Consider the following 13,423-nt stretch of genomic DNA (forward strand, 5'->3'; position numbering starts at 1 on the left):
GAAACCAAGTATCCACGTGTAGGAGGAATTCGTGGAGTATCTCTACGCTGGAGTTTCCAAACCGGTGACAGCTCACCTCTCGTTACGCTGGATTCGACGAGATTCCATCATTTATTTGTTTCAGTAGGGTGTGGCTCTGCATTTTAATGATTGAATGGCAAAATTTTGGTTGAGATTTTGATCTGGACTGGTGGATGATAAAAGTTTCAACCGTTCCTTGTGCATTTGTTAATTTAAAAGAAACAAATGGCGATCTTCACCGTCTATGACGAGATGATTGCAAGATCGTCTTGCGCTGGATTGAAGCGAGGTCGCTTCATCATTATACCATCAGGTCTCTGAAAATTAAGGGGATAGGATTTCTTCCTAACTTTGCATCTTTTGTATTCCACAGTCAGGTACGGTTTTATCTCTAATAACATGGGATCTTTTGTTCAATACATGGTGGGAGGAGTCAGTATTTTACATTAATTTGAGGGCAGTAGAATCGACTCCCAAGATCTTTGGAGGGAATGCCTAATCATGGGGGTTGAAAGGAATCAATAATTTCATCCAGGGCGGAGAGTAACCGTGGTAATATGGAAGGGTTACGTACCATTTTGATGGCTGAGTTTGCGCTTCAATGATTAGTGTACGCTCGGCCAATATGGTCTATGTTTCAAGTACGTATTCCATCAGAAAACTGAACTTATGGAGGTGTATGTAAGAAATTTTAAAAGCAAAACATGAAGACGAATTTATCACCCAAAAAAAAACTGCAGGAAGTGGAGTCGCAGCCAAATATTTGTCCTTTGTCTATCCAGGCATGGTTGTATCGTATGAAGGATGGATGCGTGATGCTAACACCGTCAAGTAGAGCTAGGCATAGCGGGACCTGACCTGGATCTGCCATTGAAGACAGTGGGGCCGAGACGGTTTATCAAGAGCGCAGACGCCGAGAAGGGGACGTGATGCCACTTGCCCCGGGTAAGTGGTTACAGAACCGGCCACGCCATATGCACACCCTGATCTTGATACTCCACTCGGCAATGTCTTATCTTTTGAAGATAGAGGTAAATCCACGCTAGGATTGCTGCTTCTCTTTTGGCCCCTCACTTGGATATCTGTGGATAACAATCCCACCCTCTTCTCTACCCAAGTACCCAAAGCGTTTCTTCTTTTTTATTTTTATTTTTTATTTTGTTACCATGCTAGAATAGTTAAATAACATCCCCTTAAATATCTGTACTTCCCAGAGTTTCTTCTCCACTGCCGCATCTTGCACTTTACCTCTTTTGTTTGGTTTCTCTCATCTTGGCTGCTTATCCCCTTCTTCCTCTTTCTTGCTATTTTATACATAATGTTTTGTCAAGTTCCATTGCAAATTGGTTAGAAGCGAATAAAGAAAGAAGAGATATCACCATGTGTCACAACCACCAATTCCCTTGTTTGCGTTGCCATCCAAATGACTACATTCGAATGGTAAGCAACAGTACAAATGTACAGTCCCATCAACCAAACATAGCTAGCTAGCTAGAGAGAGTGATCTGTGGAATGTTTCGTTTGTTTACCAAGTACAGAAGTACTCTTTCCGTTTCTGTTTCTAGGTGGCTAAAAATCTTCTACCCATATAGTATTTATGGAATATTAAACGTTTTGCATGGAGATACATGCAGGTTCAACATTTGATAGAGAGGTGCTTGCTGCTTCGCATGAGTAGAGATGACTGCATTGAAGCTCTTGCTGACCATGCCAGTATCCGGCCTCTTATCACTCTTACTGGTCTCTCTCTCTCTCTCGCTCGCTCGCTCTCAGTTTATGTGTAACCGTGTATCATTAACGAGTACTTGGTGCTTTACAGTGTGGAAGGAGCTATTCAAAGAGAACAGACGCTTCTTTCAGGAATATCTAGATCCTGTGTCTCGAAGGCCTTTTAATTTCAATGGTAAGTCAAACCCAATTCCTGTGTCTTGAAATTAACCCTTTTCAAGACACAGTTACTATGCATGAGCTTTAGTCCTGAAGGGCTAGCTTTGCAGTGGGAAATTTGGTATTGTCCTCCAAACCCCAAAGATTTATAGAAATCTGTACAGTTCTAGGCTATGAAATAGTGTGAAACTTTGAGAAAGAATGCAAGGTTAGAATCTAGCTTTTCATCTCTTAGCAATTGTCCTACCCCAGAAAATATCAAGTTAGAAATTGAACTATCGTGTGATTTCCTCAGGTAGAACTATCGAGAGGGTGTCAAGATTTAGGAGGAAGCCACGGAGATGAAGGAAACAGAATAATGCGACTTCCTGCCACAGAAAAGTATCTCTCTTCTGAATGTGTTTTTTTCTTCTTCTTTCTTTTGTTTAGTTATTAAGTTAATTGAACTACATCAGATGTGCAAAATCTAAAGCCTGTCAAGGTGGATATGTAATAAAAAATGATAAAATTAATCAAGTTGATTTCCTGGGACTTGGGAGTCTCCTCTTAACTCCTAACTTCTAGTTCCAGCACTTTACTGGCTTGTGTTTTATGAATATATTTTTTGGATAAATAAAAATTTTATTGCCAAAAAAAAAAAAAAAAAAAAAAAAAAAAAAAAAAAAGAAGAAGAAAAAAAAAAGAAAAAAAAAAAGAAAGAAAGAAAGAAAGAGAAAGAAAGAAAGAAAGAAAAAGAAGAAGAAGAAAGAAACCAGGGGAGAGAGAACAGAGAAGCAAAGGGCAAAGTGTGAAGCAGAATTCATCAGATTGATCAGACGAGGAAATTTAGAGAAAGTTTTACTCAATGGGTCCTCCATCAAATTGCTCTTCAACTATCCTAGAAAGCAAACAGTGGTACATTTCAAGAGCATACAAATACCTAGTTGCTGTAAGGAGCTAAATGCATGTTACCTCCAACCTGGGAAAGGGAAAACAAGTTAAGATCTTTCATTCCTTGGCCATCTTTGGATCCCACTTCAAGGGTATCACCCTGTATAGATTGCTTCTTGATATTCCTTTCACGAAAATCTTTGTTTTGCACATCGACCCTGAAAAGTATGTTCACCATGAAGACGAGAGAACACAACCATTTCAGACTTTCACTGACAATACCTCAAAAACATAAAAGATAAAGCAAAGCCAGCAGTAAGTTCTCTAACCCAAAGAGGCCACTTCAAAAAGCATTTGAGGTTAGGAGGGGATGTTTCTGGTTGGGAACATTCACCAACACATGGGTTTATGACTCTTAAGGTTTGGTCCTCTTTACCAGGTCCACCCAAACCAAGGTTCATCAGAACCCGATGGACAATATGTGTGAAGAAATTAAACCCTGCGAGTCAGAAGGTTTTATTATTTTGTCTAGGATTTAAAATCAAAATTGGATTGGACAAGTATACCATGGTACATCTTAATTGCCTCTTGGCCCTCTTCTTCATGTTACATCTCTGAGAGAGAGAGAGAGAGAGAGAGATGCTTGGTAGTGTCAGGTGTGTACAACTGAGTTCACGAGATCCAAGCTACCTTTGTCTCTGGATCTAATGGTTTACTATTATAAGGGTGTTATTACCTCGTCAGCAGCTGGGTTCCTTTTCCATGGCAACAGCTCTCTCCATCTCCTTTGGACTGAATTCGAGGAAAATGGGCCCACTGAAAACAGTCCAACACTCGCAAAATTAGAGTTCGCTGTAGTTTATCATGGTGAATGAAGCATCTCGTTCACCTTAAAAGAAAAACTTACATTTTTGGCAGCTGTACTGAAGGCTTCTTTATGTCTGATATTTGGTTCTCTAGCCTTCAGCCTTTGTATCTCTTCTCTGTCATAGTTTTACCAATTTGAATTATCAAACCATTTGAAGAAATTTTGATGCAAGTGACTCCAACTTAGTTTGAAACTGTTGATATCATCATATCTTACTTGATGAATCTATTATAGGCTGATGGAGCTCGTTGCCTCTTCTCTGGTGCTGTTCAGTTGTGTTCAAATCCAATAAAAACATTTTCAGGCTTTACAAAGAGTAACTTGAACATAAGTAAATGTTTGATGAGCTTACGCTTATTGACGATTGGGTTGGGTTGCATTTTCTCTTCTTCATCACTGTCAGAAGTGCTTCTTGGTGAGCAGTGCTCATCTGAAGCTTTCGGAGGCTCCACTTCTTCAGCACAGATTTCTTTTGTTGGCTGCAAATACAGAATAAATATGACTATATCGGGAGATTTTGAACCATAAACTTGAAGGTGGAATCACAACTAGAGACAACAGTGTTCATGAACTTATAAATAAGAAGATAACTAAGAAAAAATCTGATGGATTAGTGGGTTACCTCATCATCAATGAGGGAAGTGTTGCTGAGTGAAGCTAAGACATGTAGAGGGAGAAATGAAGCTTTTGTCATGTTAACTGAGAGAAAGCCTTCACAGTGACCACATCTTACAGTGACAACTTTCAATAAGCTGCTACAAGGGACACTAACCTGCATTTGAAGACAAAAGAAAGAGGAGTTCCTCAGAAGGAATACTAAAACAACTATAGTTAAGATTTATTTGCTTTCATATATGTCCTTTAGCTTATTATAATGATTTACCAAGAGAATGGTGTTGCAGAAGCCACAGTGGACATAACAAATCTGCTCTTGTAGATCGAGTAAGCTGTTGCATGCAGACATTTTTGTTTTTATTGGGGGCAGAGAGAGTTGTGTTATAAGACCATGAAGGAGGGGGGAAGAAGGGGAAGCAGAGCAAAATGAAGAAACAGAAAGATTTTGACTCTTATGTTGATTCAAAGATGGGTTTATATATATATATATATATATGGGCTGTAATTAAGACCACAATAATCAGGTATGATTATTCATCTTAAATGTTTTTGTTTGCAAGTCACTGATAATGATGCATATACTGTTCAATAAATGAAGTGGGGAGAGCTATTTTACTGCCAAATTACCATAATAGCCTGCTTCCTTGAAGTATAAATTTGATGTTTTCTTGCTAATTAGACCATAAAGCAGAGGTTAGCAGCAAAAAATACCATTATTCTTCAGAGGCTTATGGGTTATTTGCATCCTAACTGATCTGATGATTGTAATTTTAATAAATTTCAGGTGTTCTTCCCTCAAAATTTCCAGTATCTAACCTTCCTATTGGAACCATTTTTAGCACAACAAAAGAGAGACTCTCAACCCCCCATTGAACACTTGGGGAACTTTCGTCTGCCTCAGGTTGCAGAAATGCAGAATGTTAAGTTGCTGTCTTCTTATTAAGTACTCTTCCATCATTTATATAAGTCTTACCTTCCTTCAAAGATGGTTCTTTTCTTCTCTTTCTCCTGTCCATTTCCTAGACAAGATAATGAAGAACTCTCTCTCTCTCTCTAGATCTCACTATAAGAGTGTGGATGGAAGATAAGGAAATGTCAGGTTTGCCATATTTGAAGAAGTGGAAGTTTCTAGAAGAAACATTTGGAGAAGGAAAGAAAAGGCATCTTAGGCTTGTCTTTCCTGAAAGTGAGATGATAAAATTGACCATGACACCTCTCCCCCACATTTGTTGCTTACTCTTTCATGTTTTTTCACCATCCCTGTCTGGCTCTCTCTCAACTGGGCATTTACAGTCTTAATGCCAAACACCCACCCCATCTACCAGTTTTCATTTCTTAACTGTTACCATTCAATGACCACCACGTGAAAGCATGTGGAATTGCATATTTCTTCACCTCTCGCATCCCCCAAAACAGTCTTCACATATAGTCTACCACATGTCTCTTTTGTCCAATCGATATGAATATAGTGTAGTCTGAAATATATGCAGTGTTTATGAAAATCTTCAACTGCTGATTTAGACAAGGAGATATCTTGCATTTTTGAATGAATGCCAATCTTGGTAATCGTACCATTAGTACACAACAGAGTCACAAAAACACAATTAACTCTGGAGTATGTAATGGCTTTGTATATTGAAGATCATTTAAAGTGACTGAAGAAACAACTTATATAGATGGGAGATTTCAGTGTCATTTTCTCTCTCTTTCACATATTACAGTAATGGAGTCCTTCCTCTTTGATTCAGGTATTTAAGGATGATGACAGTGACCCAATGACTCAAAGCTCAGATGGAGAGTCGATTCCCACATTGTTTTCTAGGGGTTGGCCCAGATTGGACTAGTTATTTCCTGCAAAACGAAGGCCAGAAACAGGGTCATCATGAAAACCCATCTCAGGCCAATGATTTAATGAACTAATGGTTGGTTAGACAATTTTTTATTTCCTTCCTGGAAGGAGATACCATTATGGGTTTTAGGTTGTGCAAGTCAAACAAGGGACCTCTCGAGTAAGAAGTGCAGGTCATTACCAAGTAGGCAATCCTTTATTATAAATTTATTATGTTCTTCCAATAGTACGTGTAGATTATTTTTTCCATCCCATCCTGAATACTGAGTCCTGACTTGGTAGTGAACTAATTTGATTTTTAATTTGGACCGACACTCCCCTTAGCATTTCTCGACCATATAATAGAGGTGAGCTCCATCTTTGAGTGCTAATAAAATGACTTAGAGATGGGAGCCCCAATGGGCCCCACCACCCTTCCCTAATTTGTGGGTGGAGAAATGTATGTGTGTGGGGGGGGGGGGCGCTGGCCCATATGTCACTCATTCATCCTATTCGCTGTCTCAATAATTCATATCCTTTACCCTTAGGACCCCTTGTACTCCTAAAATTGCCTCTCATAGTCTAGTTGGCATTAATCCCACCTGAGCCCCTATGTCAAGTGAGTTGTGAATATATTTTTTTTGAAGTACAAAAATATTGGAGGTAGAAGATCTAGACTCTGTCACTTGAGTGGAGGAAAATAAAACAATGAATGTACTTTTGTCATCTCACTTAGATATCAAATTCAAGTTGAAATTGATGAGGAAATAAATAAATAAAATAAATAAATAGAAATCTACGTGGCCGTGGGATATTCTGTTCTTTGACAAATGTCGTCTGACGATTATTCTTTTTGGGTCGTTGACTTGTTGGTTGTTTAGGAAGAAAGAAAAAACTGAAGAAATAACACATTCCATGAACGATACTCCAAACCTAATTCACCTAAAAACGTGTTCAACTGACAAAATTAAATTCTAAGCGTATGCGAGGATTGCGCCGATGACCATGACATCCTAAATCCTAACCACAAAGTCAACATTCTATAGCGTTCTCATGGATGCATGCATATGACATACCAATATACCATGTAAATTAGGTTATTAATAATGACTCATCATTTGCGTCTGATTATTTGGCATCTCTCCGTATCCAATGCTATTTCTAGTGAATCTGGATCATCACTCTTGACGTCTGTGCTTCTCGATGGTTTTTCCACCACAAAAATAGTGGACCTCACCCTAAAATAAATAAAAGAAATACTCCCATCACTACCTCTGATCCCCTGTTTTTTGTGGTGGTAAGCCGTTAGGGAGCGGGTCGCTGATCCGGATTCATTTCTAGTAATGTGATTCTTTCTGGGTTGGGTAGCGTTGGGCCAAAGAAAGCCCAATACAAATTGAATATGCCGGTTCACCACCGACCAAGGATAGTTTGATTTTGTCTTTTGATCTTAGATAGCTAGATAGACAGATACATGTCTCTCCCAGAAACTTCCTAAAGAAAATTAGATACCCTTTTGTTGCTTGAGATTTTAAAAACTTTACATAAAAGCAAAATATAAAAAGGTGGATACGAATGGTGATTAAAAATATTTCTAAAGTGGTCCAATGGGCCATGGGCCCATCATCTAGAGAAATGTTGCCTTTCTTCACTTCTTAATAAAATAAACGATCTTTTTCTCTCTCTCTGCCACGGATCTATGGTCTCTCTCTTCCTGCTCTTATGTTGGTGTGCGTTGGTACTTGGAGACGAAGAAAGACAGATCATATTATAGTAAAGCCACAGGTGGCTGAAATCTCTGAACACCATATGTTTTTCGGTTCTCTATCTACTTGTTACAGTTAGGAATGAAATTCTATGAGTTTCTTAATTTTATTAAAATACAGGTTGGGACCTCACAGGAACCATATAAGGGACAATCTTAAGGATCAAATATCACTATTCCTCAATCCTCTCTCGGTTTTTCTTTTATAATTTGATTCTGTTTAGTTTTGGATCAGATATCTGAAGGTAATCATCTTGTTTGCGGCGCCATCCTCGTCTCCTGCTTCTCCCTGTGAGTATATCCAACTTTTCTAACAATTTAGGACTTTGAGGTTCTACTTTCCTATCGTTTATATTTTTCCTTTTTTGGGTGCAATCATGTCGTTTAGGTTTAATATTGCCCTCATCGCTCTACTGCCACGCTTGCCTAAAGTTACGAATCTATGCTTAATTTCGTCCACTAATGGCGCCAGCTTCTGACTAGAAATTGTTGTTTGGTTACCCTTTTCGCAGATTATATCTTCCTTCATTCTATCTGAAAATGAAAAACCCAAATTTTGGTTTGATAATTTGAACCTTTATCTTCTTCATTTGTTATACAACAAAAGGGTTCTAAGTTTATATCTGGATGCTGTTGATTCGACTCTGCTTCTTTTTCTCATTATGGTTTACGGAGCTTCCGAGTACTTTCATCGTTCAGCTCTTCCGGGTAATGGGTTTGTGGAAGATATTGTTGCTGGTTTGAGCATCTTTTTTCTTGTCTTTTCTAATTGGCTTTATAGTTGTTTGTTTCTATGTGATTGGTCCTCATGATTTCGCGGGAAATGATCGCTTTGGTTCCTATAAAGAGTTCTACATTTTGGTATAACTGGTTTGGGTTTCCTGAAGTTTCTCATGTTAGATACTGATGAGTGGTTTTTGAAATAAGAATTTCAGACTTGTTTTCCTTCTTCATTTGTGTTTATGTCGTCAGCAAGTATTCTCTCAATATAGAAACTCTAGTCATTAATAATGAGCTGATAGTCTTTATGCAAACTAAAATATTTCAAATATTTTCAGTCTGAACTTATTTATTTATTTTTCTCTCCTCGACTTCAAGGAGCCTCTCTTTTGAGTTTTTGTTTGAACACCTATTCCAATTGAAATATTTCCCATGTATAGGGATTTATAAAAAGACCAACCGTCCTGTGGCATTTTTTCTGGGGTAAAGACTGTCCTGTGGTGTTATAGCTTGAAAAATCAGTAGTGAAGTAACATAATGAATTCCTTGACAGAATCCTTATTGTTCTGGCAGCCAGTCATGACAGCTGATACAACAGATCCTAGTTATTGGTTGAACTGGAGATTCTTGCTCTGTGCAATTACGGTCTTGGTTCCAATGTTTGTAGCAGCAGTACTGATATGGAAATATGAAGGCTTCAACAATTCAAAATATGGCAGAGGGGAATCTCAGCAAGATACGGTTGCGACTTTGTACGAGGATGAAGCTTGGAGAACATGTCTGAAAGATATCCATCCTGCTTGGCTATTAGCTTACCGAATAATTGCTTTTTTTGTGCTCTTGGCTATTCTCCTTGCCAATGTCGTTATTGATGGAGGTTCCATATTTTATTTCTATACACAGTAAGTCAACTCCTTTACATGTGTTCATTTTTGTGCTTATCTAATATGTCGTTGATGATTTCCTTTTACTATATGTAATGTGTCTGTTCAAAGGACGAGCTCTTATTGAATTCTTGTACTGCAGAATGTGCACCATGCATTCATGCTGTTCCTATCCCCAAATTTAATTAGGGCGATCTTTTGGAAGTACACCTTGTGTGAAAGGTTGGGGGATAGGAACTATCTAGCCCAAAGAGAGAGGTGGGATTGGAAATGCTTGTGCCAGTTTGAGATAGACAATATTTCTTAGAACTTGGAATGACTTATAACTTTCTTGAAATCAGTTTTTTGATTGAATCTCTTTAACATGTCCACAAACACAGAAATTGGCAAAAGGCTCGTTTATGATATTTCTATAACACAAAGCATTGCATCTCCTCCATTCTAGTCTACCATGATTTGCAAATCTCTTATCACTGGCTTTGTTTTTGTGATTGTTTTGGCTGATGGACAGGTGGACTTTTACACTGGTTACCATTTATTTTGGGGTATGACTTCCCACTTAAGGCTTCTTGTTCTCATCTATCTATATATATAGTGAAAAAAATGCTTTTCCTTTCATTAACCAATCTAATGTTGCATATGGTTTCATCTTCCATTTCAGCTTGGTTCGTCGCTCTCTGCTTATGGATGTTTCCAGTACAACAATGGAGTTGGTGGTGACAATGATAATTGTACAGGGTTAGATGCAGAAGGCGGCACCTATGTAGCTCCCACTGATGGGGAAACTGTGAATACGAGCAGTATAAATAAGAGCTCAGGTCCAAAGGAAGGGCATTATATTCGCCAAACTGCTAGCATTTGGTGTTATGTTTTTCAAATTATTTTTCAGGTGATGCTCATTTTCACAGAATTAATCTGTTGAAAATTCAGTCTTGGGTTGTTCTAATTGTGTTCTTCGGTGTAACGTAGTTTGGTTGCCTTAATCAGGCATTCTTTAGGGTTTTTTCCCTCCTTCCTCTAATTCTTCCATGTGCTAGTTTTCCTCTGTTAAGATGCTTCTTTCATTCTGGTCCTGTTTGTTAGCACTTTCTGTTTGATTGTGCTCATCTCAGACTAATTTTGGCAGGACATTTTTTAAGAATGATTCTATATCTAATTCCTGAATGTTATGTTGGAAATGAAACCTGCTGTTTCTATTTTTATTTTTAGAGTACATAAAGTTTACTAGTATTGCTTATGTTTACTGTTAGATAAAATTCTCACTTTGCCACTTGGAAAGATACACATGGATCATATAACCGTTCGACATTGTGACAAATTTTTTTTTTCACAGATAAATGCTGGTGCTGTAATGCTCACTGATAGCGTTTTCTGGATAATCCTTTTTCCACTTATTACCATGAGGGACCACAAATTGAATTTTGTAAGTATCAAATACTGCAGATTGGCGCTCAAGTCCATGGAGTTATTTATCTTGAGTACAGAAAGTATATACTGAGGGACAAGCAATTGCCACTCAAGAAGTAGACTTTGGGCTTTCTCTCTTTCTCTTCTTCCTTTTTTTTTTTTTGGGGGGGGGGGGGTGGGGATGGGGGTATTTAGCTGGAAGCCAGTTCACGAGCTCTAGTATTGCATATCTTTGAACCTTGTAATATTATAAGTGAAAATGATAGATTTTAAATCTTCATGCACTTCACTTAGCAGTTTCATCCAGATGTTTTACTGTTAACTTGACACAACACCGCATATGAGATGATAACCAACCCAACATTTCACTTTAATGTTTTACCTGGGAATGACCTCTCATATCCAATAATTTGCATTTTCTGCTTCCTTTGGTCAAATCAAGCTCAATTGGTTCTTGTACTAAGGTGGCCAAACCTTTTTCTGGTTTTGGTCATTAAGTGGATATATAAAAAGAATCTGTTAGGAATAGGGAATTTTAATATGATCAGGCAACAGAAGGTGGTCTAGCTACAGTGAAATTGGTTGGCATACCACAGGCTGACCTTCCTAAATGATGTGCATGCCTATTCCTGAAACCAATGATGATTGCTTAACTGCAGATGTTTGATCACCCTTATCTCTTCCTTCTAATTTTTCAGATGATTAGAGAACTGTTCTTGCTATTCCTTTCAGTTTAGTTATTCTTTTTCATCTACCTGTGCCAGTTGATTATTGGTATGCATTCCTTGAATGCTGTTTTCCTCCTTGGCGACACGATGTTGAATTGCTTGGTAAGTTAAGGCTATTTAGGGGTTCAGTTACCTGTGACTTTGTAACTTACATGATGATCATTCATATTCTTTTTTTTTTCTTATTTCAGCGATTTCCTTGGTTTAGAATTGCTTACTTTGTTTTGTGGACGGGTACATTTGTCGTTTTCCAGTGGATCATCCATGCTTGTGTCTCACTATGGTAAAGTTGGTCACCTTTTATCTTTCTGCATTTGAGGACTTTTGGTTGTATTGTTCTGATGAAAGATATCATATTGTAGGTGGCCATACCCATTCCTTGACCTCTCTTCACAGTATGCTCCAGCTTGGTAAGTTAAAACCATATCTACACCCTTCAAATACAAAAGCTGAATTTACCTCCTTCAAAATACAAACTCATAGCCCCACTGTGTAGGTTCATTCATTTTTCTTTGTGAATTGCTTCTTAATTTTTTTTTCCCTTTCTTTAGAGGTTATGGCCTAAGGGGGAAACTGGTCGGTATTTGTTACGATGTGACTGATTAACTGAGAGATGTTTCATGATACGTTCAAAGCCGTGATTTATCATGTTTGCCATTTGTTGACCTGGTTTTGCAGGTACTTGTCTGTTAGTTTGATGCATATCCCCTGCTACGGCTTTTTTGCTTTGCTAGTAAAGCTGAGAAACCGTGTGTTGTCAAGATGGTTTCCTGAGTCTTATCAATGTACGAAACATTAGCATAAAATTAGCCATTACCAAACCACTTCATGGTCACAGAACTTGTGAATTGGGTCTCTCTTTTGCAACGAAGGTGGCTGAACAAGGTCAATACTCCCTAGGAGAGCAGCTTTGGAGGAGAGTTTGTACAAAGATAACAAAAAATTCGAGGATGAATACCTTAGGAATTCATGGGCAGAAAAGAAGTTACTGTTTTATGGAAAAGTTTTAATAAATGAAAAATGTGATTGTTGCTACAGAAAGAGCACAACATTGTTCATTACCTCTTTCATCCTTCTGATGGGAGGATCTTACTGGATATATTGCTATGTCAAAAGTTTCTAAAGAATTCTTGATCTTTCACACCACCCTTTGTTGGATCCCCTAAACCATTCTACCATCAGCTCTGTTAACGTTCAATAGTATATGTTAAAAAGAGCCATTCAGTAGACTTATGAATGTAATTGGATTTAACAATCTTTGATTGCCAGGGTTATGGTCTACAGAGTATCAAGGAAACGTCTAGGTTGGAGTGGCACTCATTTCAGCCTCCATTACTAGTCAAATACTAACGAGAGCTCCATCTGTCTGGATGCCGCAATCCAGTAACATATTTGAGGACATGATGGTGATGGTTTTAGAGCAAATGGTGCCCTCTTTGGTGATCAAGATCAGCCAAGTACCTGCAGAGAGCTAAGTTGGCTTACATTCCTATCTACTAATCATTAGACAAAGTAGCGCCTGCAACACTGCAGCTGGACAGTGGGGAGCAATTTTGTGCTACAGCAATGCTTGGGAAAACTGTCAAAACTATTTTGACATTAGGGACCCATATGGGTTTCTAACTTTCTATGTGGAACCGAATCCTGGAAAAGATATATCACTCTAGGCGTCAAAATGAGAAACCTTGTTAAGCATTGGTCTTCTATCAAAGAAGCTTCATTCTGTTCTAGCTGACTGATTGATCTTCCCTAACTGATTGTTGATCACCAATTGGGCTTAGAGAATCTTGCTGCAAAGCATATGTCATAAAAGCACAAAACTGTAGGGAT

At 38.2% G+C, this 13,423-nt stretch overlaps 3 protein-coding genes across 10 annotated transcripts; 2 read left to right on the plus strand and 1 right to left on the minus strand.

Annotated features, from left to right (window-relative positions):
• The first annotated feature begins 1,228 nt into the window (after positions 1-1,228).
• LOC149020623 (uncharacterized) lies at positions 1,229-2,555 on the plus strand. The gene is made up of 4 exons (XM_089146953.1): positions 1,229-1,461; positions 1,656-1,761; positions 1,841-1,924; positions 2,204-2,555. The coding sequence occupies exons 1-4, from the start codon at positions 1,402-1,404 to the stop codon at positions 2,251-2,253; spliced, it is 300 nt and encodes a 99-aa protein (XP_089003079.1). The 5' UTR covers positions 1,229-1,401; the 3' UTR covers positions 2,254-2,555.
• Positions 2,556-2,600: 45 nt separating this feature from the next.
• Positions 2,601-4,688, minus strand: LOC149020624 (axial regulator YABBY 5-like). Its single transcript, XM_089146954.1, has 7 exons — positions 4,530-4,688; positions 4,269-4,418; positions 3,999-4,125; positions 3,863-3,911; positions 3,686-3,761; positions 3,515-3,594; positions 2,601-2,996 (listed from the first exon to the last, which is right to left on the minus strand). Exons 1-7 carry the CDS (start codon positions 4,608-4,610, stop codon positions 2,828-2,830), a joined length of 732 nt encoding a protein of 243 aa, XP_089003080.1. The 5' UTR covers positions 4,611-4,688; the 3' UTR covers positions 2,601-2,827.
• Positions 4,689-7,785: 3,097 nt separating this feature from the next.
• LOC149020625 (uncharacterized) lies at positions 7,786-12,720 on the plus strand. 8 transcript variants are annotated; one of them, XM_089148841.1, is made up of 10 exons: positions 7,787-7,874; positions 7,976-8,562; positions 9,128-9,476; positions 9,970-10,003; positions 10,120-10,347; positions 10,792-10,881; positions 11,630-11,695; positions 11,785-11,876; positions 11,956-12,003; positions 12,272-12,720. In XM_089148841.1, exons 2-10 carry the CDS (start codon positions 8,517-8,519, stop codon positions 12,390-12,392), a joined length of 1,074 nt encoding a protein of 357 aa, XP_089004967.1. In that variant the 5' UTR covers positions 7,787-7,874; positions 7,976-8,516; the 3' UTR covers positions 12,393-12,720. The 8 variants fall into 8 exon arrangements, with proteins under 8 accessions (XP_089004966.1, XP_089004969.1, XP_089004970.1 ...); XM_089148840.1 differs by having other exon boundaries at positions 7,786-8,562; XM_089148843.1 differs by having other exon boundaries at positions 7,786-8,145.
• The last annotated feature ends 703 nt before the right edge of the window (positions 12,721-13,423 follow it).

The sequence above is a fragment of the Hakea prostrata genome, chromosome 3 (genome assembly GCF_041222555.1).
Source record: "Hakea prostrata isolate BN-2017 chromosome 3, UWA_Hpros_2, whole genome shotgun sequence".
Lineage (NCBI taxonomy): Eukaryota > Viridiplantae > Streptophyta > Magnoliopsida > Proteales > Proteaceae > Hakea > Hakea prostrata.

Bases quoted from the DNA above. Each gene is read 5' to 3' on its own strand.
- LOC149020623 (XM_089146953.1), top strand. From the start codon at position 1,402: ATGTGTCACAACCACCAATTCCCTTGTTTGCGTTGCCATCCAAATGAC. The intron at 1,762-1,840 runs GTCTCTCTCTCT...GGTGCTTTACAG, and splicing joins GCCTCTTATCACTCTTACTG to TGTGGAAGGAGCTATTCAAA. The intron at 1,925-2,203 runs GTAAGTCAAACC...TGATTTCCTCAG, and splicing joins AAGGCCTTTTAATTTCAATG to GTAGAACTATCGAGAGGGTG.
- LOC149020624 (XM_089146954.1), bottom strand. From the start codon at position 4,610: ATGTCTGCATGCAACAGCTTACTCGATCTACAAGAGCAGATTTGTTAT. The intron at 4,419-4,529 runs GTAAATCATTAT...CTTCAAATGCAG, and splicing joins TCTGCAACACCATTCTCTTG to GTTAGTGTCCCTTGTAGCAG. The intron at 3,912-3,998 runs GTAAGCTCATCA...ACAACTGAACAG, and splicing joins CAACCCAATCGTCAATAAGC to CACCAGAGAAGAGGCAACGA.
- LOC149020625 (XM_089148840.1), top strand. From the start codon at position 8,517: ATGGTTTACGGAGCTTCCGAGTACTTTCATCGTTCAGCTCTTCCGG. The intron at 11,696-11,784 runs GTAAGTTAAGGC...TTCTTATTTCAG, and splicing joins ACACGATGTTGAATTGCTTG to CGATTTCCTTGGTTTAGAAT. The intron at 11,877-11,955 runs GTAAAGTTGGTC...ATCATATTGTAG, and splicing joins CATGCTTGTGTCTCACTATG to GTGGCCATACCCATTCCTTG.